This window comes from Cervus canadensis, chromosome 18 (assembly GCF_019320065.1).
Source record: "Cervus canadensis isolate Bull #8, Minnesota chromosome 18, ASM1932006v1, whole genome shotgun sequence".
In the NCBI taxonomy this organism is placed as follows: Eukaryota; Metazoa; Chordata; class Mammalia; order Artiodactyla; family Cervidae; genus Cervus; species Cervus canadensis.
Genome location: NC_057403.1, coordinates 18,910,064 through 18,935,113, shown reverse-complemented (window position 1 = coordinate 18,935,113; position 25,050 = coordinate 18,910,064). Strand labels below are relative to the sequence as shown.

The following is a 25,050-nucleotide window of genomic DNA, read 5'->3' as shown; positions in this document are numbered from 1 at the left end:
TGCAGGGCTCAGGCCTCCTCAGCTCACATACTGTAGTTTTGAAAGTAGGTGTCTATCAACTGAGATGGCATCAGGAGAGGCGTTCTGAGGTCAGCTGAATCAAGACGAAGTCTGGACAGAGACCAGGCAACGTGGAACTCAGGCCCCAATAACTCAGGAGGAAGAGGAGGACAGAGCCAGGGGCCACACCCTTCGCGGTGTACAGAAAAACCCAGGCTCCAAGAAATCAGAGTAGTAGGTCCAAGGTCACACGAACTGGCGTCAGGGGCCCAATCCCGGACACTGTTGGCGCCCTGGCCGTGTCACCCCACCGCCACCTCTGGCTCTCAGCCAGGCTCCAGGCTGGAATCTCAGCTCAGTCCTCGAGGAAAACCCCTGATGGAGTCTGACCACCTGGCACATCCACACCATCAAGAAGGCAAACCAGCGGCTCGGGTCCCCCTTCCGTGACACACGCTGGCACCCATGGCACCAAACCACTCTGAGGCTGAATTCTCACTCTGCGAGGCCCAGAATGGAAGCGTCAGGCTGCCTTTCTCCTGGAGGTGTGACCTTGCCTGCCCAACGGTATCTGACCCATCAGATGAGGGCAGGGTCTGCACATGTGTCTGCCCACTGCCACCTGGCCCTGCCCCACACAAGGCCTGGCACACGCTAGGGGCAAGAGCGCCCCAAGCTCTTAAGCCGCTATCTGGACAGACAAGCGGAAGCAGGGCCCTCCAAGGCAGCACAAGAACACCGGCCCGACGAGCAGCCAGGCTGATCCAACCAGCGACCGTGCAAGTCAGGCGTTTATGAAACTCCAGCCCTCAGCTGTTCGTCTGCAGCTGGAAAGGGCAAGACGATACGCCGGCATCTGGAACCCTCTGGAGTCATATATTTTGACCATCTCTTTTTTTTTTTCCCTTGGTGGACTCTAAGTTCCCTGAGCTGGGATCACACCCGGGCCCTTGGCAGAGGCGTGGAGTCCTAACCATTGGACCGCTAGAGAGCCCCCATCCCTTGGACAATCCAATGAAGAATACTGGTCTCCACAGGTTATAATGTGCACACAGAACTCACAAGCAGTTATGCGGGATAATGAGGCCCGGAGGGCAAGGATCCTTAAGCTCAGAGCCTTTTGGCCTGAGACAGAGTCAGCACGAGGGTCTCTGCCAGCACAGAAGACAGAGGACAGGGGGTGTGGGGACTGGCAGGACTGGAGGGATTCCAGACACGGGACAGGAGTGTGGGGTGGTCAAGAGACGAAAAGGCGAGACTGTGGGGCAGGAATAAGTGATACTGTTTCTTGAAGGCTGGGCTGAACTGTGAGGACAAGATAGAATGGAGAATTCAAGGCCCCTCTTACTGTCTCCTGAAATCTTGGTCCTCTCTGAAGTCAAGCTCAGCGGCTATTTCTTCCACTATGGCCCAATCCCTTTCTCCCTCCCTCTTTGCACTTTCTGCCCTTCCAGCTTGGCTTGCTTCTCGCCATCTGGCAGAGAACTTAAATGAGCACTGGGGAGGCAGGAAAAATGTCTTGGCACAGAAGGTCACGCCCGGCTTGCCACTCCCTGGCAGTGCAAGCTGTGGCTGCTATTCACTTCTCAATCTCCCACATGGCATCTTGTATGTGGCAAGAAGATAACTGGTGAATAATTACAGAAGTCTCGTATTTGTAGCCACAATTTCAGCGATGTTCACGCTGCTGTGAAATTCTGGAGTGTACAAAACAATCTGATAGTGACCTTGATATTTGCCGTGATAGGATCTGAAACCGTCTCCAAGCCCTGAACACACACGGACGCGACAGCGCTGAGGTAGGAAGTGGAAAGGCCTGGTCAAGTTGATGTTGCCATGGAAACCCAGCCAGGCTGAGCTGAGCTACTCTGGGGCCTGAGAATCTTTGTTCCCTTGTGTCCCTCACCACAAACTCCAGCACGGCCCGGTCGGGGTTAAGCTCTGACACACACAGCCCCACTGCTCACTCAACTCTGGCTGTGAGGTGCCATGTTAGTGAGAGACGCTCCTCTCTACCAGGCTCAAGATAACCGAGCTCCAGCTGACTAGCGTGGGGCACAGGAAACACACAATGGGAAGAGGAAGCGGAAAATCTCCACCCTCTTCCAGGCTGCATGAGCAGCAAGCAGCTCGCTTCCTCAGAGTGGATGCCGGCGGAAGCTGCTGGAGGAAGGCAGCTGATTCCCCATCAGTGACACCTTCCTCTCCTGCCCCCTGTGACCCTCCAAAAACAAAAAGATGCCATGTCAGCAATTCCCGCACAAACAATGGAATTCTTTCTGCGGGGTGCTAGGATGCCACGGGCCTCTAGATGGCGCCAAGTCAAGACAAACCCTACTGGCAACCTCCAGGCTCCCGGGAAGCTGGGTGTCAGCTAATACCTTCTCTTCCTACCTGCAGCCCAGAGAGGCTTGGCCGAGGGGCAGAGAGAGCTGGCTCCGGACCGAGGCCTCCCATGCGTCTCACATCCGAGCCAGCCCGGAGCCTGCTAGAGTGAGTGAGTGCTGGGAGGACCTTCATCTCTGGAAGGCAAGACCAGAGCAGAAGCTAGCACTTGTCCCCACGCCGTAACTCATCTGAGAGACCCAGCCTCCCGTCCTGAGCAGGCCAAGGGACATCGTGACTGTTCTGCCAGGGCTTCTGCCCATCCCTGTGGACCTGCATAAGTGGCTGTGAAGGACTTGAAGCAGCTGAGAATGGCGTGCATAAACTATGAAGACACTGGAAACAAACATCATGGGAGAGGCAGATCACAGCACAGTGACGCTGGGGCCCGCAGCCCTGCCAACAGTCAGATTCTGACGGGGACCCCTCCCACAGTTCAGGGCTGGGCTTCCATCAGCACCGCCAAGAGTCTACGACCCATGACTTGAAGACCTGCAAATCTGTGGCCTCCCCCCAGGTTTTGTCCACACCATCAGCTTTGTGAGTAGACCGTGTGTGCTCAGAGCTCCGTCTCTGGACCTGGGCAGCAGCAGGGTGAGACTAAGGTCCTGGGGTCTGAGCAACACAGCCCCCTCCTGGGCTGCACAGCAGCAGCTGCCTCTGGCTAAAAAAGTCTGGAATTGTCAGTCCATGAAAAAGCTCTGAGACGTCAGGCCCCCTGCAGCACTACATCAAGTCCAGGGAAGGATGCCCATGGGCAGGGTTCCCACAGTGGGAGAGGCCCCCAGAGAGAGGCCGGCTAGGGCAGAAAGAGTCCTTGGAGCCGGCAGGCTGGTGTGCCACGACCACTGAAAGCAGAGGTGCTCCTCTGCAGCCCGGAGCGGCCACTGCAGCTGTCCCCGTCCCTCCAGAGGCTCTCTGGCCCAGACCACGTGTGCATTTCCCTTCAGGAGAGCTGGGAGGAGACGGAGTGAGGAGGGGAGAGGCCAGTACAGCCTTCCACCAAAGAGGTCCGTGACTCAGCCATGCCTCCAGGCCTCTCCAAGTCTCATTTCATAAACGCAAGCAGGGATGGCAACCTAGGACACTCAGGGCCAGGAAGGTTCCACTGTGAACAAGCAAAGGAGCGAGGTTTTTCCCCAAGTCTGTCATCAAAACCAGGCTCTCAACTACGGAGCTTCCAGGCAGCTTGCAGCTTTCTTGACAGGACGAAGCACCTCTGTCAAGGCTGGGGTCTGATTTGAGCCCCTCTGGCGCCATCTTGCTGGTTCTCTTTCCTATCTATGTCCTTCAGCCTCAGTTCCAGGAGTCAGAGTGTCAGCTCTCTGAGGGCGGGACCTGTTCTTGTGTTGCTGCACCGCCCCCCCACCCCCCCCCACTTGCCCAACAGAGTGGGCCTGGGGTGCCGCCAGGGGCCCACCTGCGGCGGGCAGAGGGTACTCACTGTGGGCCTCCACCAGGTCGATCTGCATGTTGTACGGGACCAGGGGGTCTGGCAGTTCTGAGAAAAAGCTCTTCATGGCCCCCGCCACGGTATTCACTGTGAAGTCCTTCTCTGCCAAATCCAGGTTGTGATCTGAAAGGAAGTTGGGAGAGTGAGGCCAGGACAATCGAGGCTGTGCCAAAGCAAGGAACACTTGGCTCTGGGAACAAGCAAGAGAAACTTGGAGAACCAGGGGTGCTGCCGGGGGCCAGCCTGGAGCCTGGGCAGGGACTCAGGGTCATCACAGACTGGACAGAAGGTGGCACCCCTGGGTGCTGCTAAAAAAAAAAAAAGTTCTGAGACTCACAGACATGCTGACACCCAACCTGCCCAGATCAGCCTCTGGGCAGAGAAGCTATACCCCCGTTCTGTGGCACGGATCCCCTCTTGTCTGCCCTGGACATGCTGCTACCTTCCACCTGGGGAGACAGGAGCAGGCTTCCCCCTAAGCCGAATCACTTTTCCTGGAAGGTTACAGAAATGCTACCAGCAACCCTGGCTGCTATCTCCACCCTGCTCCTTGTGGTGGTCAGGCAACCAGACTTACTTTCCTCCTGCTGGTTCCTTCCAGCTTATGATACCACCAACTCGTCTCTAATTTTTCTTTCCATACTTTACTGCATTTCTGATTTATAACAAATCATCTACTGATAGATCTCGACTGTTTCCGCTTGGGAGTATATCCTGGGTTGCAGATCCTGGCATATACACAAGTGTCTAATCTAGTGTGGCTCTGCCCTCATCCTGACCTTGTGCTTCCGATCCTTCAAGACTCACACGTTTCCATTCCCACCTCTGGCTAGTGGAGACTGTGGAGCTGTGTGCTGGGGGTGGGGGGCGATGCCTGCTCCCACCACGCACTGGGTAGTGGCTTGGGCATGCAGGCTTGCACAGGCCGCCTGGCTGGGTCTCCCGAGGCCCGGTCACATGCTAAGTTGGACCCCACTTTGATCTGCTTACCTTCCTTTCTAGCCAGTGGCATCTGTCAAGTTTTACTCTTTGGCTCCTTTGTGTCTGACACTGGTGGGTGTGACCTCTCCTCCCAGTGTGTTCAGCCCTAACTGAACTGGGTTAGGGTGGAAAGGATGTGGCCATGTGGCCCTCAGCCTCTCTGATCTGACCTAGCTTAGGAGGCAGAGCGTTCAGCTTTGGGAGCCCCGGGCCCAAGGTTCAGCGCATCACAAGATGCTCCCCTTGCTTTGCCTCTCTCCTGCAGGACTCTGTGGGGAGGGCAGTTACGGCTGAGAGGCCCTGCCAACACCACAGGACTGTCATCTCAGCCCAACCTTGAGTCATGTGCCCGCCGTGACCTCTGCATGGCCCAGCCCGAGGGAAGCGAGGCCTGGGTCTCGGTGAATGAGGCCCGTGCCGGGGGCTGCAACAGTGCCTGTGGATGGTGGAGAGGGGAGCAGCCTGGCTGAAGCAGGTTTGCGGGGCGGATGCTTCTGTTTGCTGACAGGGGCCAAACACTCTCTCCTCTTCAGCCACCCAGCCAGCACCTTGGCTTTGGGGCTGTGTGGCATGAGCACCCCGGGGGGCTCCACCGGCAGTGGGTCTGCCTTGACTGGCTGTGGCCTTACCTTGATCAAACTGTCTCTGCAGACTCTCCATCTCTGACTTGTTACCGCTGACCCGGTAGATACCTTCAGTGCTCAGCCCTGCGGAGAAACAGGCAGGAGCCTTAGAAGCACAAGTGGAAAGCAGAGCAGGAGGGGGATGGGCTTGAGGGGAGAAGCAGGGGGTCCACGAGGCCCCCCTGGGGCGAGGAACGGGGTGTGGGCACTCATCTTGCCTCGGCCCACTCCTGCCCTTTTCCTTTCTCACTTTAAAGTTTACAAATATTTGTTTTGTAAAAACTAAAATAATACGAAACACATCAGACAAAGGTAACTTCTGTCCACATTTTGATATTTACCTTGGAATTTTAATAGAGATAATATTAATAATATTAACCCACCCTTTTCACTTACAAACTATTTTGTGAACCTGACCATTAAATATTCTTTTATAACATAATTTTAAAGATAACACAGTATACAATAATTTAAAAATCATCTACTGTTAATCCTTTAGGTTTTTCCAGAAGTCCAGTGTGTATTTCTTACTTTGTGAATTTTCTATTCATGTTTTTGTTCATTTTCAAACGGAGTGGTTCTCCTCATTTTGTACTTAATATTAAGGAATTACGTTACTGTTCTTTATCTTTACATTTTTCCCCCTTTCATTACCTGTCTTCAAATTTTGTGTATTGAATTTTTTTTTGACGTACATAATTAAGAAATGTTAGGTTTTCAAGACCTAATAAGACCTTCTTTATGATGTCTTCATTTGTTGTTATGGTTAGAGTGGGTTTTCCTGTTCCTTCTGGAACTTACTTGGTGTGCAGAGTTAAGTAAGAAAAAAAAACAACAAAAACAGTAAAATTCAACTAAATAACAATGTGGGAGGAGATAAAGTTTCAAGGCAGAGTGGATTCCCCCGACCCCTCGGCACAGGAAGAACTGTGCGGCTTGCAGTGACTCCAGGCGCTGTCGGTCAACTTGGCTCTCCCTCTCTCCAGGAAGGAAAGTCCACTCTGCACCCCTGAGACTATGGTCTAAAGGACAATGAAGTCTAAAGGACAGTGGTCAAACCAGCCTGGGGTCCTTTCTGGAGATCATGGTTTTGAGCGACCCTGACGAGCTGGCGGAGCACTGCGGAAGCATCCGGAGCCAGGGCCGCAGCCAGGAGGCAGTGCGGGCAGGGCAGAGCGGACCAGGCCCCGGTTATCACTGTAACTGACACCTCTAGATAGGCACGCGTTGGGCGAGATAAAAGCAGTCAGTTTCTGGGGTCCTAGATTGGTAGCAGGTGAACTCTGTAGATCATCAAAACAAAAGTCATCATTCCTTGGCCTAAAAGCAGTTAACTGCACATGGGCCCTTTCACCCCAGAGACAAGGGCATTAACGGACCGGCCTCAAGGACACCCTACCGGGCAACGACTGGCTACCAAGAAGCCCCATCACTGCACGCCTCCCGCTGGGAGTTAACATTTCCAGCGTGGCTGCCATGCTGTGCGCTGGGCTACACGCTCCCCGCATCCACCACTCATTTAATGATGATGCCATCGAATCCTGAACCCTTGATCGCGGGAGCTACTGGATGAAGAGAGAACACAGATGAGAGAAGTGGGATTCGGAAAGGGGGAGCCCTTGCCCTAAACTGCACAGCTGGTAAGAGGTGGCAGCGTGGTCTCAGTTCGGGGCCCCCACACTACTCAGAAGGGGCGTGCTGTTTATCCACCATCAGGCTGGCACCCAGGCCACAGGCCCCTCTGCCCCCACCCCCAGAGAAACACCACATCTCCATGAAGCCCACAGGCCCTCAGGATTCTGGGCAGCTTTTGAGATGGTCCATCCCCTCTAGAAGTCAGAGGTCAGCATGGCCCCTGCTCACCATCCACCGTTAGTAATTCTACACTAATTCTCTTTCCTCAGTGACTTTTCTACACTATTCTCAGACACTTAAAACTTTCTACCTATTGCAAATCTCAGGTAACACACGTCACATGCTTCAACATGAAATCATCCACATTTTGACAAGCCCTGGATATATGTCAACAGATTCAAATCTTCATCTTCTAGGTTGAAAAGAAATCACTACACTTCTCTCTTTATCTGAATATCAGCCCCTCTTGAATACAAAGAAAACGGTACAGACATGGGAGCTTCAAAAGTCCTGACGGACATGTCCACAGTGCCCGAGCCCCAGCATGGAGAGGAGCTCTCTGAATGGCAGAGATAAGATCCTGACAGCCTCAGTCCATTTACAATCTTCTGGCAACCTGTGCACAGGAATCCTCGGCATTGTCTCCTAATGGCCACTTGCCCGGTATCATAGGGCTGAAAACACACTGCAAATTAGCTATCTGGAAACCATTAGAGGTGCGGGCCTGCTGAAACATCACTGGATGGATGATGAGAAAAATGGAAGCACCTGAAAACGCAGGGCCAGCTCCTCAGCACCAGCTAATTACCACCTTAGTATCTCCTGTAATCTGGACGCATGCTTCTATTACGAAATCCCACTTTAAAACAGCAATTCTGCCACTGACCTACACAACAACGTGGCATAATTGAGGAAAGGTATCATTTGCTTGGCCAGAACAACTTTTCGCAGCTATTCATTAGACATCAATAAAATAAAAACAGAAAGCTTAGAGCAGACGGCTAACCACAGAATGCTAGTGAGACAGAGGGCTAGTGACACAGCTGAGAACCTGGAGGCCGGGCAGAGTGAGGAGGGCAGCTCGCCAAGGAGCCCGAGACCAGAGCAGGAGAAGGGCCAGGGCCTGGAGCAGACCCCCACACAGAGATGCTGGGTCCCAAGCGGCGTGCATCCCGGGACCCAGAGACCCGCCCATAAATGCTCCGGGGCTGACTCTGGCTCACACCTGCCGGCAGAGAGCAGTACCTCCTGGCATTGCCATAGGTCTGTTCCATGGCCAGAGGTCCAACTGAGAAAGCTTCAGCCGTAAGCTCTGAAGCATCTCTATATACCAGACATCTCCAAAGACCCAATATCTCAGGAACAGGCCCTGCTTCTTTCTTCTTCTTCTTTTTTTACTGAGTTCCACTGGTTTCTTTAGGAATCTTTTAATCTTGTGTGAATAAAAGAAGATAAAACTCAGAACCACCAAGGTTGCTGTCTTCAAAAATCTAACAATTTCCATGAAGAACAGTCTTGTTCTAATGATTCTAGAGAACAGAGCTACGACTAGAATGGGAATGACAGGAAAGCAAATAGTCTCTCAACACATAATCTTAGCTACAGCTGTCACTCATTATGAAGGGCCAGAGCTTTTGAACTCCCTTCTCACTGGACAGCCATCTGTTTGGGATGCTGCTTTTTTTTAGAAAGGTTACTACCTGGTCTGAGAAGACAGTTAATAACGACCAACCATTTACTCAATGCGTACTGTATGTGAGGCACGCAATGCTGAGTCCTACCATGCCCTTCTACACCAGTTCTCACAATACCCCTTCAGAGAGATTATTACTAATCTCATTTTACAGATGAGAATGCAGAGGCTAAGAGGTAAAGTAATACTCGCAAGGTCAGAGAGCTAGTGAACTGCAATCTGAAGACCACCTGCTTCCGGAGCCTGAGTTTTTTTACTGCGGTGTTTTAAATCACGCACTTTCAAACTTGAGCATGCAGCAGAATCAGGGCTCGTTATCATCTAGATTACAAGGCTGCTGCACCTGTAGGATTTCAGATTCTGCTGGCTGGGGGCAGGACCCAGAACCTGCACTGCAGACACGTCCCCAGGTGCTGCTGCTGGTCAGGGAATCGTGCTCTGAGGACCCCTGTCGCTCTACCAGATGGGACAGGCCTCCAAGTCCTCCCGACTCTTAAAAAAATCTATGATTCAATAATATTTGGGGAGGGGGGGCAGCATACACAAGGAAAAATAAATACCAGAGACTTTAGGAATGAAGCATTTCCAAAAAGTATAATTGGCGCCTTTTATTCATAACCAAGGTTTTTATACATTATTAAACCACGGCCACATATGATTTTTCAAAGGAATATTAAAAAATCAGAGACAAAAAAAGCAAAGAGGCCTTTTTCTTTCAATATTTACTGAGCACTCAATCTGGCGGATGAGCTCACTCACAGAGCTGCAAGCCGTGGTCCTCCTCAAAAGTACTTCCCTGACCAGAGGCTAGTTCAGTTCAGTTCAGTCGCTCAGTCGTGTCCAACTCTTTGTGACTCCATGGACTCCTGCTCACTAGGCTTCCCTGTCCATCACCAACTCCTGGAGCCTACTCAAACTCATGTCTGAGTCGGTGATGGCACACAACCTTTTAGAGGACCCACCAATGGCAGCCGTGAGGCGTTCCCCCCGGGGCTAAGAACTGGCCTTTTACTTCTGACCTCCCTGTCCCGGCGGCTGAGGTGCCTGTGGCACTTGGCACGCTAGGAGCACCAGGAAAATGGACAAGGGACTCGCAAGAGCTTGGAAACGGAGGGGGAGACTCCACCCTCTGTCCCGGTATGTGTCCCATCTCCTGAGACAACTCTCCACTCCTGGATCCCAAGTACCTCTGCTCAGCACCGGCGCTCTGGGCCTCAAGTCTTGCTGTACTCCCCCCCGGCTAGGCTTTCAGCCCTGCTCACACACCCTAGGACTCAGTTCCTCCTGAGTTTCCTTTCTAGCAACAAATCAATACTTCCTCCAAGACAAGCTCTGACTTGTTTATTTTTCACTTTCTATATTTAGATATAAAACTCAGCACTTTAGTCCTTAAAAAAAAAAATTAATCGGTGTTGCCAATGCTCTAAAATACCCCACAGCAGACAGGCTTTAACTACTAGACGACAAGTCTAGTAGTTAAAGGAAATGCGGCTAATAGACCATTCTCCTTTTCTTTCACTTGTCCAAGAGGTAAGCCTAGGGCAGGCTAAGTTTCAAGGCCAGAGGGCTGCTGAGAACTCAGGGAACCCCCTCGAGCATCAAGTCCAAATTGTCTTGAAGAGGGCTGACCTCTCTAACAGAGTAAGAAGCCCCCACTCTGGGTCAAATGCCAACAGCATCTCTACAGCCTATCTCCTTTTGAGGCTCCCACTGCAGCACCCCCCACGATGGAGGGTGCGGCTGAGCATCTCGGTTGGAAGCCACTAACTAGCGGTGAGACCCTGGGTGACTGTGTTTCCTTCGTCTTTTTTGCACTGTACAGGTGAGTGTAATGAAGTCTTGGCACAGGGCTAAGGCAGGAGCTAAGGTCCTAATGATCTAAGTGGTGGACGACACCTGAGGTGTGCCATCGGGGAGATCCCGGATGCTGACTCTTAACTTCTGCTCCTCTGAGTCTATGATGGATTAACCTCACCTTCGGAGACAACTGTAAGGAATAAATGAGATAACTTACGTAAAGCCCACTGTATAACGCCTGTCTTTTTTTTTCTTTACGTTTTAAGAAGCTGCAACAGCAGCACCTGTCTGCAGACATGGCCTGCTCTGAGGACTCAGCCGAAACAGGCCAGTTGGCAGACAGATATTAAAAACATGCATTAGCTTCTTTTTTACTTCAAATATTTTTCCTTTAAATATTTAAATAGAATTTTTTTAATAGCACAAAGTTACACTAGTTTCACCATATATTACAATTTTTTTTAGTAGAGAAATTAAGATTTTAGTTGAAGTTTCAACATCTAGTATTTTTTATTAATCATCTATTTTATACATAGTTGTATACATGTCAGTCCCAATCTCCCAGTTCATCCCAGGCCCTCTTCCCCCTTGGTATCCATACATTTGTTCTTTACATCGGTGCCTCTGTTTCTACTTTGCAAATAGGTTCATCCGTACCATTTTTCTAGATTCAACATATATGCATTAATACACGGTATTTGTTTTTGTCTTTCTGATTTACTTCATTCTGTGTAACAGTCTCTACGCATGTGATCTCAGTTTTGATCCTGGCTCTCTCATAGCTGCTGGGTGACTGGGGAAAACCATTCAACCTCTCTAAGCCTCGGGTTCCTCATCAAAAATGGGGCTGTTTACGAATGACTATTGAGATGTTATGCATACTCAGATTACAGGTATGAAGAGCAAGTAACACAAATGGCCGGCACACTGAAATAATGACGATGATAATAAAACAATAAAAATAGTGCTCGCTTCGGCAGCACATATACTAAAATTGGAACGATACAGAGAAGATTATCATGGCCCCTGCGCAAGGATGACACGCAAATTCGTGAAGTGTTCCATATTTTTAGGGAGGTGGGAGGGGGGATCGGGATGGGGAATACGTGTAACTCCAAGGCTGATTCATGTCAATGTATGACAAAACCCACTGAAATGTTGTGAAGCAATTAGCCTCCAACTAATATAAATAAATAAAACAATAAAAATAACAGTTAACTTTTGCTGAGGGCTTACTATATGCCAGGCACTTTCCTCAGCTCTTCACTAGAATCATCATGGTGAATCCACCCAGTAATTCTTTGAGGTAAATAGTACTATTTTTATCCCCATTTTACAGAGAGCAGATAGCAGCTCAGAGAGGCTAAGCCCAGGGCCAGAGAGCTGGGTGTGTGGTGGGGGAGCTGGCTCACTCGTCTTGGCTGACTGTGCATTTAAATGCTGGGCTCCTCCCTCTCATGTTAACTCCCTATTCCCTTATCCTTTAAGTATCACTTGTAGGCTTTACCCTATAAATGCTGGATTCACTGGGGCTAGGTTTCTCTGTTCCTCCCCTGTTCACTCACGCGCAGTCATCTCCTCACTCACACCCGCTCAGCGCTCTCATCTGTCAGTTGGAGGAGACGCAGGGAGAGCCAGAGAAGAAATGCCGCCTCCTCTCTGACCGACAGCAGCCAACGGACAGTGTCCGCGCTTTCTTCCTCCGATGAAGTTCCACTACCGGGCACAGTAAAGCAGCCCCACGAGGTCCCCTGTTGCCTTCCTGCTCTGGATGTGCCTGGAATGATTTTCTGGCTCTTCTATTCCTTGAACACTAAGGTCGCTCTGGCCCCGCCAGCGCCCCTTTGTTAGCGGTCTTTCCTGGGTAATTCCCAGTCAGTCAAGATCTGTTTCTGGCAAGGCCACCCCTCCTTTCTCCCCCTGACAGAATGCCACCGGCAGTCTATTATGACAGCTTGATCGGGTGTCAGCCCCACAACCGGGCACTGTGGCGTTATAAATTTCCAACGTCATTGTATGTACACACAGCCGTGTCATAAATCTCGAGGCTGAGGAAGAAGGGAGAGAAGAGACCTGGAGGGGAAAAGATGAAAATATCACACCAGGTCTGGGGCATCATATGGCTCTAGCATCTGGCTGATCCTTTGTAAGCTACCCGTGTGCTTACTGTCAGTCACTGTGAAAGAGGGCATCTGGGCCCTGCTCCGACCTGGCAAGGGGCTCTGTCCCTGACTTTCAAGAAGATGCATACCCCAGTAGATGTGCTGCAGAAAACCACCATGACAAAGTCAACCTTGGGCCAGCCCAGAGTGCATACTGCTGGTTCTGGGCAGCCTAGGATGGAGGGGGAGAGGAGTGTGACCTAGAATTGAGGGGAGCGGAGCGTACTCTGCAAGGCAGCCACCGATATTCAAAGGCAAGAGCAGCTGGGAGCCCCAACTAGGAACATGAGCCTCCTTCAGGCTCCAAGTGTGACTCTGCCAGCACATGCAAGCCCAGTGGCGTGGGGGACGGCAGTGTGACTCGGAGGCGAGCTAGTGCCACCACAGCGCGGAGCTGGCGCTGAGGGTGGGGTGGGGGGTCCTCACTGACTCAACACTGAGCTACCAGCAAAGAAACAGTTGCACGAACACACAGGTACATCCAACACACCACCACCACCTCCGTGGGAACAATGCCAACTTCCAGTCCACAGCAGGACCCCCAGCAGAAAAGCCCCTGAGGTCACAGGCAGATTCCTCGTAAGCATTAACGAGGGCACAGGTGAACTTCTTTCGGGTTCCTGATTCTCAACAAACCATGAAAGGTTCAAAGATGGCACCCATCAGAGCCCAGTGGCCCTCCTTTCCTGGCCTCTTTCCTCACTAAGAAAAGACACTTCATAGACTAGAAGCCTGTAACACTGGCAGAAAATCTGATCATGGTCTCCGCAAGCCTACAATCCTTGCACTCTGCGTCCAGGATACAGTAGAAAGCTGTCCACAGGTGGCCTGGGGGCCTGCACCACACCTGGCCCTGCTGCCCCTCCCACCCAACTCCAATCATGCTGGCCTGTCAAGGCCTCCTAGTGTGACCCCCAGCCCCCACTGCCTCGGAGACTTCCTCCTTCATCTTCTGCCTTCACTTTTTTGACTGGCTAAACCCTGCTCCCTCTCCCCTGACCCCCAGAATAAGTCAGTTAGGAGAATAAAACTGCTTATATTTATGCAACACACATGCTGGGCCAGGCCCAGTGATTAGCATTTTACACACAGAATCTCCACAACCCTCACGGCGGCCCTGTGAGCTGTATCCTCCTATTCTGACTACTCCCGGGCTTCAGAGCCTGGGTTCAACCACTGCGCCCACTACCTGCGTACTCTCTCTATACAGCGCTGGGTGCAACTTGAAAGTCACCAGACAGCTGTGTGATTGCTGAATGCTGGCCCCCCAGGAGAGAAGGGGCATGTTTCTCAGTTACCCTTCTATGCACCTGGACTTGGCACAGTAACTCGTGCCTGGAGAAGGCATTCGGTAACTATCCAAAGAAAGGACGGAAGGAGGGATGCATGCCTGGTAATGAAAGCGCAGTTTCTCTGGCTGAAGAGAGGGAGCAAGTGGACTCAAGTTGTTTGTTCTCGACCAGCCTCGCGCTTCAAGGCATCCTGGCAGGCCCTCCTTGCTCATGGAATACAGGAGACAGTCTGAGGTCTGGTCGGTGCGGAGAAGGTGCGTCATGACCCAGGGCGCCCAGGTCCCACCTTCCTCTGTGGACTGGTTCTCCTGCCTCTACCACTGCCTGGAGAAGTTGAGGGGACCGACTGAGCAAATCCCCGCGCTCTCGGGGTAAGCCACTGGCTGTCCCAGGTGTGGTCCCCATCTGGGCTGCTCGCTTCTACAGGTCAGGCCAGTGGCATGGCTTTGGCTGGGAACCCCCCAAGAGGGCTGCGCCCCTTCCGGGAAGCTAGACAGAAACACCGCCCCCCCCCCAACACACACACACACACACCACCAGGGGGAGAAGGGGAGTGAGAGCAGGTGCTGCTCCCAGGGCCGCCTCAAAAATGGCCTGCTGCACGACCTGTCGGGCACATGGCCTTGACTCGTCCCGTCGCCTCTCAGCGGAGGGCAGAGGGGCCTTTCCACCGAGGCGCACCGCTGAATGGAGGGAAAGGGTGGTGGGAACAGCCAGGCAAGGCAGGCCTGCTGGAACTGTCTCGGAGAGACCTGGGCTTCCACCCAGATCATTTCTGTCTTGGATGGAAGGGCAGGACTACTATGTGAAACAGGCTTTGCTTCTCTTTGGCTGCTGGGCTCCCCAGGCAGCTTGCCAGGGCATGATGTTCCGATCAGGGCACTGGGTCCTGAGGAAATCTGTGAACTCTGCTTATCTGGAAGAGCCCAAAGTGGAGCTGCCTGCCTTTATGGCAAGGAGGCACTTCTGGAATGCAAATAACTTGTGTTTAACTTATAAGCAAGGAGAAAACAGGAGAGTGGTGAGATGCGAGCACATGGGAAATAGTCAAAAAAGGTGGAGAAAGCTTTGTTTTAAAACTATCTGGATAATGAGAAAGCAACTAGCTAACAAACCTGGAATTATCAGAGGAGGGAAGGGATTAAGTAACACAGAACCCCCATAAAACCACAGCATATGAAACCACATACCTCATATTTTAGCACTTTATCATCAATTCAAAGCAGCATAAATATGGCAATTACTCACATAAAGCCTGTTGGTGTGTTCAAGCTGTAACTGCACCTATTAAACTGTTACAGTGATAGATGGGAGGATCTCTACTGAAATTAGCCGCCTTTTCTGCAAGACAGAATTACAGAGATCCAGGCTGACTGCAGGGAAATAACTAGATTTAACAGCTCTAGACCCGCCAATTCTCTTCCACGAGAGCTGGAGAAAGTGTCTATGATAAATATGGAGGGAAATATGGAGGCTTTTTTAGGGCAGCTGTTTCCCAAGAGGGAAGGAACTTGGTAAAACGTGAATCTGTTCAGTCTGATGCTATAAAGCTCACAGCTTTACCCGCCTGAGTACAGAGGAAGGTTTCTGTTTCCTCTCTTTATAAAAGGGATCAGTGCTACTGTGAGATGAACACTGTCCTCTAAGTTATGGGAGAAAAGCTAAGAGTAAGGTGCCCCAGGGAGACAAAGAGCAGAGTCCTCCCCACCCTGACGAGGCGCAGGCCCAGGGCTGGGCTCCTCCTCCTGCTCCTTCCCAGCCTGAAGTCACTGGTCAGGTCAGCCCTCAGTGTCCACAGGGGGCAGAGGAAACCCACCGGCAAGGTCTTAAACGCAGGAACCCTGTGGGGAGGTGAGGGCAGGGGCAATGTGGTATAAAACGAAATACAACTTCCCTGGTGGTACAGTGGGTAACAATCTGCCAGTGCAGGGAACACAGTTCAGTTCCTGGTCTCGGAAGACCCCACACGCCGTGGAGCAACGGAGCCCGAGTGCCCAGAGCCTGTGCGCCACACCTGAGCACCGCCACAAAGAGCAGCGCCTTGCTCGCGCAACGAGACAAGCTGGAGCAAAACGCAACAAAGACCCAAGCCCAGCCAAAGAAAACCCAGAAGTACCTGTTTGGTCTTTGTCCCCAGTTCCCGATACAGAGCTCCTAAAACCCTTGGAATTTCCTGACAGGAGTGTCTTCTGCTATCCATAACAAGCCCCTTGTTGTCTGAAACCTGAGTTTATGATAATGAGGTGACTTTTGAGAGGGGGAACCTATATGGCTTCAGGATGGGGGCTAGTCACCAGAAAGACCAAACCTTGATTATAAGAGTTAGAACTTTCGGCCCCACCCCCAACATCCAGCAGGGTACAGGGGCTGGAGATTGAACTCAATCACCAAAGGTCAATAAGGAATCAATTATGCCTATGTAATGGAACTTCTACATAAACCCTAAGCAGGGTTTGGAGAGCTTCCAGGCCTGTGAATACATCGAGGTGCTGGGGGGGGGGGGGGTGGCATGCCCACACACAACAACTCTGCAAGGAAGCAATCTGCAGCTTCGTCTCACAGCCGCGGAAACGGAGACTCCGAGAAGTGAAGGAAGGCGCTCAGGGCCACACCTGCCCGCGGCCCACAGGTGCCGCTCTGGCCCCCCTCTGTGCAAGGCTCCGTGCTGAAGGCCAGGGCTAAATAAAGACCATTTCCCAGTTAGATTAAGCAACCTGGGAGTTCCCCAACAGCTGTAGGAAATCAGCTCCAGTAAGAGCTTGGCCTTTTGTCCTGCAGTCTCCCATCAGGGCAACACTGCAAGTTGCTCTGAGTTAGCTATAAAGCTGAAGATGTACGTACAGTACTTATCTTGAACACTTAGCAGCCATTTTCTGTTTACAGTTTGGTGGGGTTTTGGAGGCAGCTCCAGGAAAGCCCAGGTGGTGTCTTCTGAGGGACTGTGTACCACCCCCGGGCAAGTGCGCCCTGCCACGGGCGTCTGGGCCTAGCGGGCACAGGGTGGGACAGATGAGGGCTACGCCATCTCCCTGAGGGGAGAGGTAAACCTGGGGGAGTCAGTAAGCTCCAGCACCCAGGAGGGTTATCTATCTTCAATCTGTAATATGGAGGTGAGACGCCGAAAACGTGATCACTCACCTAGAGCCAGACATCCTGGAATGTGAAGTCAAGTGGGCCTTAGGAAGCATCACTATGAACAAACTAGTGGAGGTGATGGAATTCCAACTGAGCTATTTCAAACTCTAAAAGATGATGCTGTGAAAGTGCTGCACTCAATATGCCAGCGAACTTGGAAAACTCAGCAGTGGCCACAGGACTGGAAAAGGTCAGTGATAACTCCAATCCCAAAGAAAGGCAATGCCAAAGACTGTTTAAGCTACCTCACAACTGCACTCATCTCACACACTAGCAAAGTGATGCTCAAAATTCTCCAAGCCAGGCTTCAACAGTACACGAACCGTGAACTTCCAGATGTTCAAGCTGGACTTCAAAAAGGCAGAGGAACCAAAGATCAAATTGCCAACATCCACTGGATCATCAAAAAAGCAAGAGAATTCCAGAAAAACATCTACTTCTGCTTCACTGACTACGCCAAAGCCTTTGACTGTGTGGATCACAACAAACTGTGGAAAATTCTTAAACAGATGGGAACACCAGACCACCTTACCTACCTCTTGAGAAATCTGTATGCAGGTCAAGAAGCAACAGTTAGAACTGGACATGGAACAACAGACTGGTTCCAAATCAGGAAAAGAGTACGTCGAAGCTATATACTGTCACCCTGCTTATTTAACTTATATACAGAGTTCATCATGAGAAATGCTGGACTGGATGAAGCACAAGCTGGAATCAAAATTGCCGGGATAAATATCAATAACCTCATACATGCAGATGATACCGCTTATGGCAGAAAGCAAAGGAGAACTAAAGGCCTCTTGATGAAAGTGAAAGAGGAGAGTGAAAAAGTTGGGTTAAAACTCAGCATTCAGAAAACTAACATCATGACATCTGGTCCCATCACTTCATGACAAATAGATGGGGAAACAGTGGAAACAGTGACAGAGTTTTATTTTCTGGGCTCCAAAATCACTGCAGATGGTGACTGCAGCCATGAAATTAAAAGACACTTGCTCCTTGGAAGAAAAGCTATGATCAATCTAGACAGCATATTAAAAAGCAGAGACAAATAAATAAATAAATAAAAAGCAGAGACATTACTTTGCCAACAAAGGTCCGTCTAGTCAAAGCTATGGGTGTTCCAGTAGTCATTTATGGATGTGAGAGTTGGACTACAGAGAAAGCTGAGTGCTGAAGAATTGATGCTCTTGAACTGTGGTGTTGGAGAAGACTCTTGAGAGTCCCTTGGACATCGAGGAGATCCAACCAGTCCATCCTAAAGGAAATCAGTCCTGAATATTCAGTGGAAGAACTGACGCTGAAGCTGAAACGCCAGTACTTTGGCCACCTGATGCGAACAACTGATTCATCTGAAAAGACCCGGATGCAGGGAAAGCCTGAAGGCAGGAGAAGGGGAAGACATAGGATGAGATGGTTGGATGGCAACATGGACTCAATGGACATGAGTTTGGGCAAGCTCTGGGAGTTGGTGATGGACAGGGAGGCCTGGCGTGCTGCAGTCCATGGGTCGCAAAGAGTGGGACAGGACTGAGCGACTGAACTGAAGTGAATGTACTACAGCTGCGACAGGAGGTATTCCACTGGGCTGCACAGAGCCCTTAACCCTTGGGGAGGAGGAGACTCCTCTCACTTTGATTGCTTGATGAAGACTGTAGCTTATGGTTCAGCCCCATTGCACGTGTATGCACACACGTACAATCCCTACACTGAATTTCAGGGGTTCACAGACCTCCAAGAAGCCTATCCATAGTCTCCAGGTTATGCACCTCTAAGTAAAAATAAACTTGCACAGTCCTTCAGGCCATAGATTCCAGGGCTTTGAGAATCTGCTCTCCCCCAAGCTCCCTGCTCCAACTGTCCCTTGGACAACAAATACTTAAGCAAACTCCAGAGACGGCTCCTGCGGCAGCGGCACTCTACAGCTGCTGCAAGGGTGAAACAAAACCTCATGCGTTCTGTTTCACCTGGGCAAAGAAAGAGAGCAGCAAAAAAAGCAGAAGTGTAGACAGACTCACCAGTGAGAAATCTTTAAGGATTAATCCTCAAGAATTCATCTTGTATCTAGTGATTATTTCGTTATCTCCCCTAATCTAACTAATTTAGTACACAGGGCAAAAGATATCACTTATTCCTTCAATAAACATAGTGCCTACAGTATGTCAGGTGCTATGCCAGGTGACGTCAAAGAAGAGGCAGGCTCTACTCTTGAGGTCCTCAGTGGAGGGCTGTGATCTGGTCTTGATCACTTCAGTGCTACTCATCCTTTAAGTCCTAACAAGTCTACTTCCCCGCCCTCTGATCGCAGGAAACAAAGAAGCAAAGTGACCAGGAGGAAGCAGAGTGGCGACAACAGTGGAGCGCCTCCTGGCTCTTCCAGCAGCCACACCTTCCCCACCCGGGGCAGCGGGAGGGCAGGGATTCAGGGAAGGATTCCTGAAAACGGAGATAAACTCAGAAGCCTAAACTAACCCAACCCAAGAGGACTTGTAGCAAAGAGATCTAACAATGGCATGAGCAGATCTTTTTCAGAGGGCAAGGAGAGAAAATGGATTGCTTTTTTGAGGCTGACAACACCCCACAGACAATACGTTCAGCTGTTAGTTAGGACAGGATGGTCAAGCTCTCTGTCCCGTCTTTACACCCTTGAAGGGAGAGTCTTCTCTAACCATCTGCCCGTAGCTGCTCAGATTAGCCTGGATGTAAATGTTCACTTAGTCACGGAGCTGTCTCCGCCCAGCCTCCCCACCCTTGCTCCAGGTGGTTGAACACCACCTCCCAGAGTGCATCGGGAGAAGACGTGTCACCAGGGAATGAGGCGTCTTGGTCAGAGCAGGTCTCTTCTCTAAGGACCTCTGAATTCAGACAAGCTGCAGGGGGCTGAAAAATTTTAAGCGCCAAATCCCCTGGGGTAAAACATCTATCCCCTAGCCTCCACTTATTATCATCAGCATTATTATTCTAACAGCTTTATCTCTGGGGGCGGGGGTGGGAGGATCATGCCACATAGCTTGCAGGATCTTAGGTTCCCTGACCAGGGACTGCATTTGGTCACGGCAGTGGAAGCACTGAGCCCTAAGCACTGGACCACCAAGGAATTTCCTATAACAAGCTTTACAGAAATACAACTCACATACCACACAATTCGCCCACTGAAAGTAAACAATTCAATGATTTTTTGTAAATTTTACAGAGCTGTGTAACCATTATCCACAATCACTTTTAGAACATTTTCATCAACCCCAAAAGAAACTTCAGATTCTCCAACCTATAAACCCCTGACAACCACTAATCTACTTTCTGTCTTAGTGGTTAGTGGTTCTACTTTCTGTCTCTGTACATCTGCCTACTCTGGACATTTCATATAAATGGGACCCTAAAATATCTGGACTGGCTTCTTTCACTCAGTATACTGTTTTCAAAGGTCATCCATGTTGTAATGCGCACAGGTACATCCTTCTTTTTTATGGTGGAATAACATTCTACTGTACAGACAGACCATAGTTTGTTTACCCGCTCACCTGCGGGACATTTGGGCTGTTACCTCTCTCTTTGCCTATAACAAATAGAGCCGTGTCTCCCTGTCATTATGACTATTATTACTTGCTGCTGTTATTACTATTCTGGCCACACTTGTGCAGCATGCAGGATCCCAATTCCCAGACCAGGGACTGAACCCATGCCTCCTGCGTTGGGAGCGTGGAGTCCTAACTGCTGGCCTGCTAGGCAAGTCCCTTATTTTTGAACTCTAGATTCTAAGTCATTTACACCATGTGCCCAAGCTCAGGAAAGGTGCCCCTGAATCTTCAAGGCGAGCTGCACCCTTGGGACACCACGTCTCCCACGAGCCCCGGCTGCTGCCTCTCCTTTCCCTGCTCTGCCGGCGCACACCTCCCTTCCTTCGGAGCCCCTGTATTTACACATCCCACCTGAAAAGTTTCACAGGTTCCCTGGACTGTTAGCAATACACCCTCTACCCTTCACACTAAGGATGCAGGGAAACTAGTTCCCACTGAAAGGCTGCAACTGTGTTCAAGACCTTGGTATTTTACGTATCTTTTTACTTCTCCCTTCCTTTAGACACAATCCCACGTTTCCACTGAATGGCACTTTTGAGGAAAGAGCTCTTCTGAATGTCTCGACACCATTCATGCATTCAGAATCATTTATGAGAGCCCTGTGTCCTTGGTTTGGAGGATACAATGATGAAGACCCAGTCCATTGCCTCAAGGAACTTAGGATCTATTGAGGAAGGAGGACAATCAGGGTCCAGTGTGGACGTGCTCACAGAGCACTGCAGAACACGGGTGGTGGGCAGTGGCTCAGACAGGCCAGAGAAGGCCTTCAGAGGGGACTCTGGGAAGGGATCCGCAAGTAAAGACAACGCGGGTGAGAAACAGCACACCAGCTGCAGGCTGTTCCAACCTGTGTGGCTGAAGTTTATCACTGCGGGTGAAAATGGCGAGAGGTGAGGCTAGATACCAGATTCTGCTGGCAATGGTATTCAATTCTACCCTGAAGGTAATGGAGAGCCACTGAAGAACTTTAGACAAGGGAGGTGGCGTGATCTCGTTCACTTTAGGAAGATATCCGCAGCAGTGTGGATAAAGGGCTGAGCAGACGAGACCAGAAGGAAAAAGCCCAATCACCAAGAGGCTATGAGCATAAACCAGAGGGAGAACGAGACTAACAGCAGTAGCAGAGGCCGGATTCAAGGCCGCTTAAGTGGGAACAACAACAGGACCTACTGATTAGGCTGAGTGATGTGGGGAGGTTAAAAGGGGGCGACCTCTGCGAGTTCCCGCAAATTCTCTCAGATAAAACCTTTGAACCCTGCCTTCCCACTGATGAGAACAAGGGCTGATAAACCTTCTCAGGGGCATCAAAATCTTTTTTCCCAATAAAATCTTAAACTGAACCTTATGGGTGAAGGACCCAGAAGTCCCAGTGGCCTGCCTTCTGTTTTCCACACAGAAGCACATCCTTAGAATCCTAGGGAACTAGGACAGTGCGTCTGAAAACCCCTGGCCAAGCCTGAATGCTGAGCCTGATGTTCAAAGATTCTACGCAACACAGCTATGTGGTCAACAGCACCTTTCCCCTCTACACCTGAATCTCCTTCAGGCCACCTTCCCTACCCAGAAGGTTCTTTCCCATCCTTTCTTTGTTATAGAATCCAACTTCTCTTTCAGGCCAAGCCCCCAGCCCTGACACTAACAGGTCAGCTCAGGGGATTTCCTTCCATCCCTGACTCCACCTAAAGCTTAAGCTCACAGACTTGAGGCAAACTCATGCCTTGAACATGAGTTCGATCCCTGGGTTGGGAAGATTTCCTGGAGAAGGAAATGGCAACCCACTCCGGTACTCCTGCCTGGAAAATTCCATGGACTGAGGAGCCTAGTTGACTATAGTCCATGGTTTTGCAAAGAGTCGGACATGACTGAGAGACTTCACTTTCACTTTCTTTTCTTTCATGCCTTAAACTATTAATTTCCTCTTCCATGTAGCTATTTTCATTGGGACTTGACCTCAGGCTCAGGATCTCCTCAGCACTGAAATTACTCACTAGGCCCAGATACTTACAGGCTGACAAACTAATTTATTACACTCAAACCACCTCATCAACCTTAGAAAGTAAAGACAAACAAATGCAAAGACTAACTATGAGAAAAATGAAAAGAAAAAATGCAGAGATATCATAATCTTGGATTCAAAGAGCATATACTAGACAAAGATGTTCAACTGCATATCAAACATAAACCAAATTAAAATCTCAAAGGAAAAGTTAAATAGACTAAAGAAAAATAATTTATAAAGTCACTTAAAATACTTTGCCAAAAGAAAAAAAATAGCAAAACTAACTTTAAAAGATCCAATAGAAAAATACCACATAGAGGCTGGTTGGAAAGTTGCCCTGTAGACCCTGGTGGCTGTTAGGTGTGTAGAAGAAGCCAGGCACTGGGGCTGGAAAAAAATGGAAGCTTTGCCGCCAACTACTTCCTTTCCTGAGAGCCCTGTGAGGGCAACATCAACTGTCTTATAATCTCTGAACCTGCAGCAACTAAGAGGGAACTGGTACATAACAGGTCTTTAGGACCTGTTTTAGGACAGTGTGAGGCTACAGAATATTCTGGTAAAGGGTTGAAAATGATGAATTCTACCAGTTATTAGAATGCATAATAAGATAAGAATTTAGGACACACGATTCTGGTATAAAAACAAGAAAGTGAAATCTGAAAAAAAAAACTTAGAAAAGAACCAATTTTTAGGATTTCACAGTTGATAAAGTAATTGTGACAAGATACAGGGGAAGGATTAAAAGGCAGTACTATGATAACTGAATAAAAATTTAGATCAATGCTTCAGATTTGAACAGGCTACCAAAGACTTACCAGGACTATGCATTTCTGCAAAAAGTTTGTGAGTCTTTTAAAGTCTCACCTTGGGCTCGTGTTGCTTATGCCTGCCTATTCATTCCTTTCAAAGAATTCACATATTGAACAAATATGGGTAAAATCTTCTTCCACTAAGCTCCAACAAGCCACGTCAACTCTTGTGCTGAATGGAAACTGCCCTGACAGTCATATATTACCCTAAATCCAGAGGGTCAGTTAAGTCAGACAGAACTTGAAAATAATTTTGGCAGTTTTTCAACAGAGATTGATGGACGGTGCAAAGGAAGACAAAGAAAGATGCCACCCACGCAAGTCTGCAAAATCAATTAGCAGTTGAATCTTCTCTTTATAGAAATCTCATCTCTGATGATATGACACGCGGCAGGATCTGGGCAACAGGGTGTCAGAGCAACATCTCACGACCGAAAGCACACTGCCTGGGTGACAGAACACTGGATTCCACGGACAGTGGGACAGAGGAATCACCAGCACCGTCACCTCCTTTCAGAAGGCAACACTAGGAAGACAAGGCAAAGACGTGAAGAGTGTAATCAAATTAAAGACAACACAAGGTAAGTTATAAGGCAGAACTGCAGACAGCGACTACAGCTATGAAATTAAAAGATCCCTGCTCCTTGGAAGAAAAGCTATGACAAACCTAGACAGCATATTAAAAAGCAGAGACATTACTTTGCTGCCAAGGGTCCATATAGTCAAAGCTATGGTTTTTTTCGTAGTCATGCATGGATGTGAGTTGGACCACAAAGAAGGCTGAGCGCCAAAGAATCGATGCTTTTGAACTGTGGTGTGGGAGAAGACTCTCAAGAGTCCCTTGGAATGCAAGGAGAGCAAACCAGCCAACCCTAAAGGAGATCAACCCTGAATATTCACTGGAAGGACTGACACTGAAGCTCCAATCCTTTGGCCACCTGATGCGAAGAGTCAACTCACTGGAAAAGACCCTGACGCTGAGAAAGATTGAACGCAGGAGAAGGGGATGACAGAGGATGAGATGGTTGGATGGCATCACCAACTGAATGGACATGAGTTTGAGCAAATTTCGGGAGATAGTGAAGCACAGGGAAGCCTGGCGTGCTGCAGTCCATGGGGCCACAAAGAGTCGGACACGATTGAGCGAGTGAGTAACAACAAATAAGGTGCAACATGGTGCCTGCTAAGCAGAGCACACAGACAATATCGGCAGAGAAGTCCAGAAGAGGGAGAGGGAGGTCAACAGGAGTAAGGATGACCAGTCACTGAGAAGGCATGATTCAAAGTTGATCTCTGGTAACAAATTGATTTGCTGAGGCCACAGTGAAGGAGGGCAGAGAGTGAAGGGAAACAAAAAAAAGGTGGGCTAGGGGCCTGGAGTGAAGTCCCACATGGGAATTTTCTACTGAAAGTGCCCACTTACAGAAGGCCTCCTTTGGATCAAAATCAGGACTTTTCAATTTGGTGTCTCTTCAGTTTCATACCCAGAATGTCTTCGCCCAGCTCTG

At 49.8% G+C, this 25,050-nt stretch overlaps 1 protein-coding gene and 1 non-coding gene across 3 annotated transcripts in view; one reads left to right on the top strand and one right to left on the bottom strand.

Annotated features, from left to right (window-relative positions):
- ARHGAP35 (Rho GTPase activating protein 35) overlaps nt 1-25,050 on the bottom strand; it is a 114,198-nt gene that overhangs the window by 8,048 nt on the left and 81,100 nt on the right. For both annotated transcript variants that reach the window (XM_043437944.1, XM_043437943.1), the window contains 2 exons: nt 5,449-5,526; nt 3,830-3,961 (listed from right to left, as the gene is read on the bottom strand). In XM_043437944.1, the coding sequence (XP_043293879.1) occupies nt 3,830-3,961; nt 5,449-5,526 (210 nt within the window). The remainder of the gene's footprint in view (nt 1-3,829; nt 3,962-5,448; nt 5,527-25,050) is intronic.
- Nucleotides 11,532-11,638, top strand: LOC122421886. Its single transcript, XR_006263687.1, has one exon. It is a non-coding gene; the product is annotated as a U6 spliceosomal RNA (small nuclear RNA).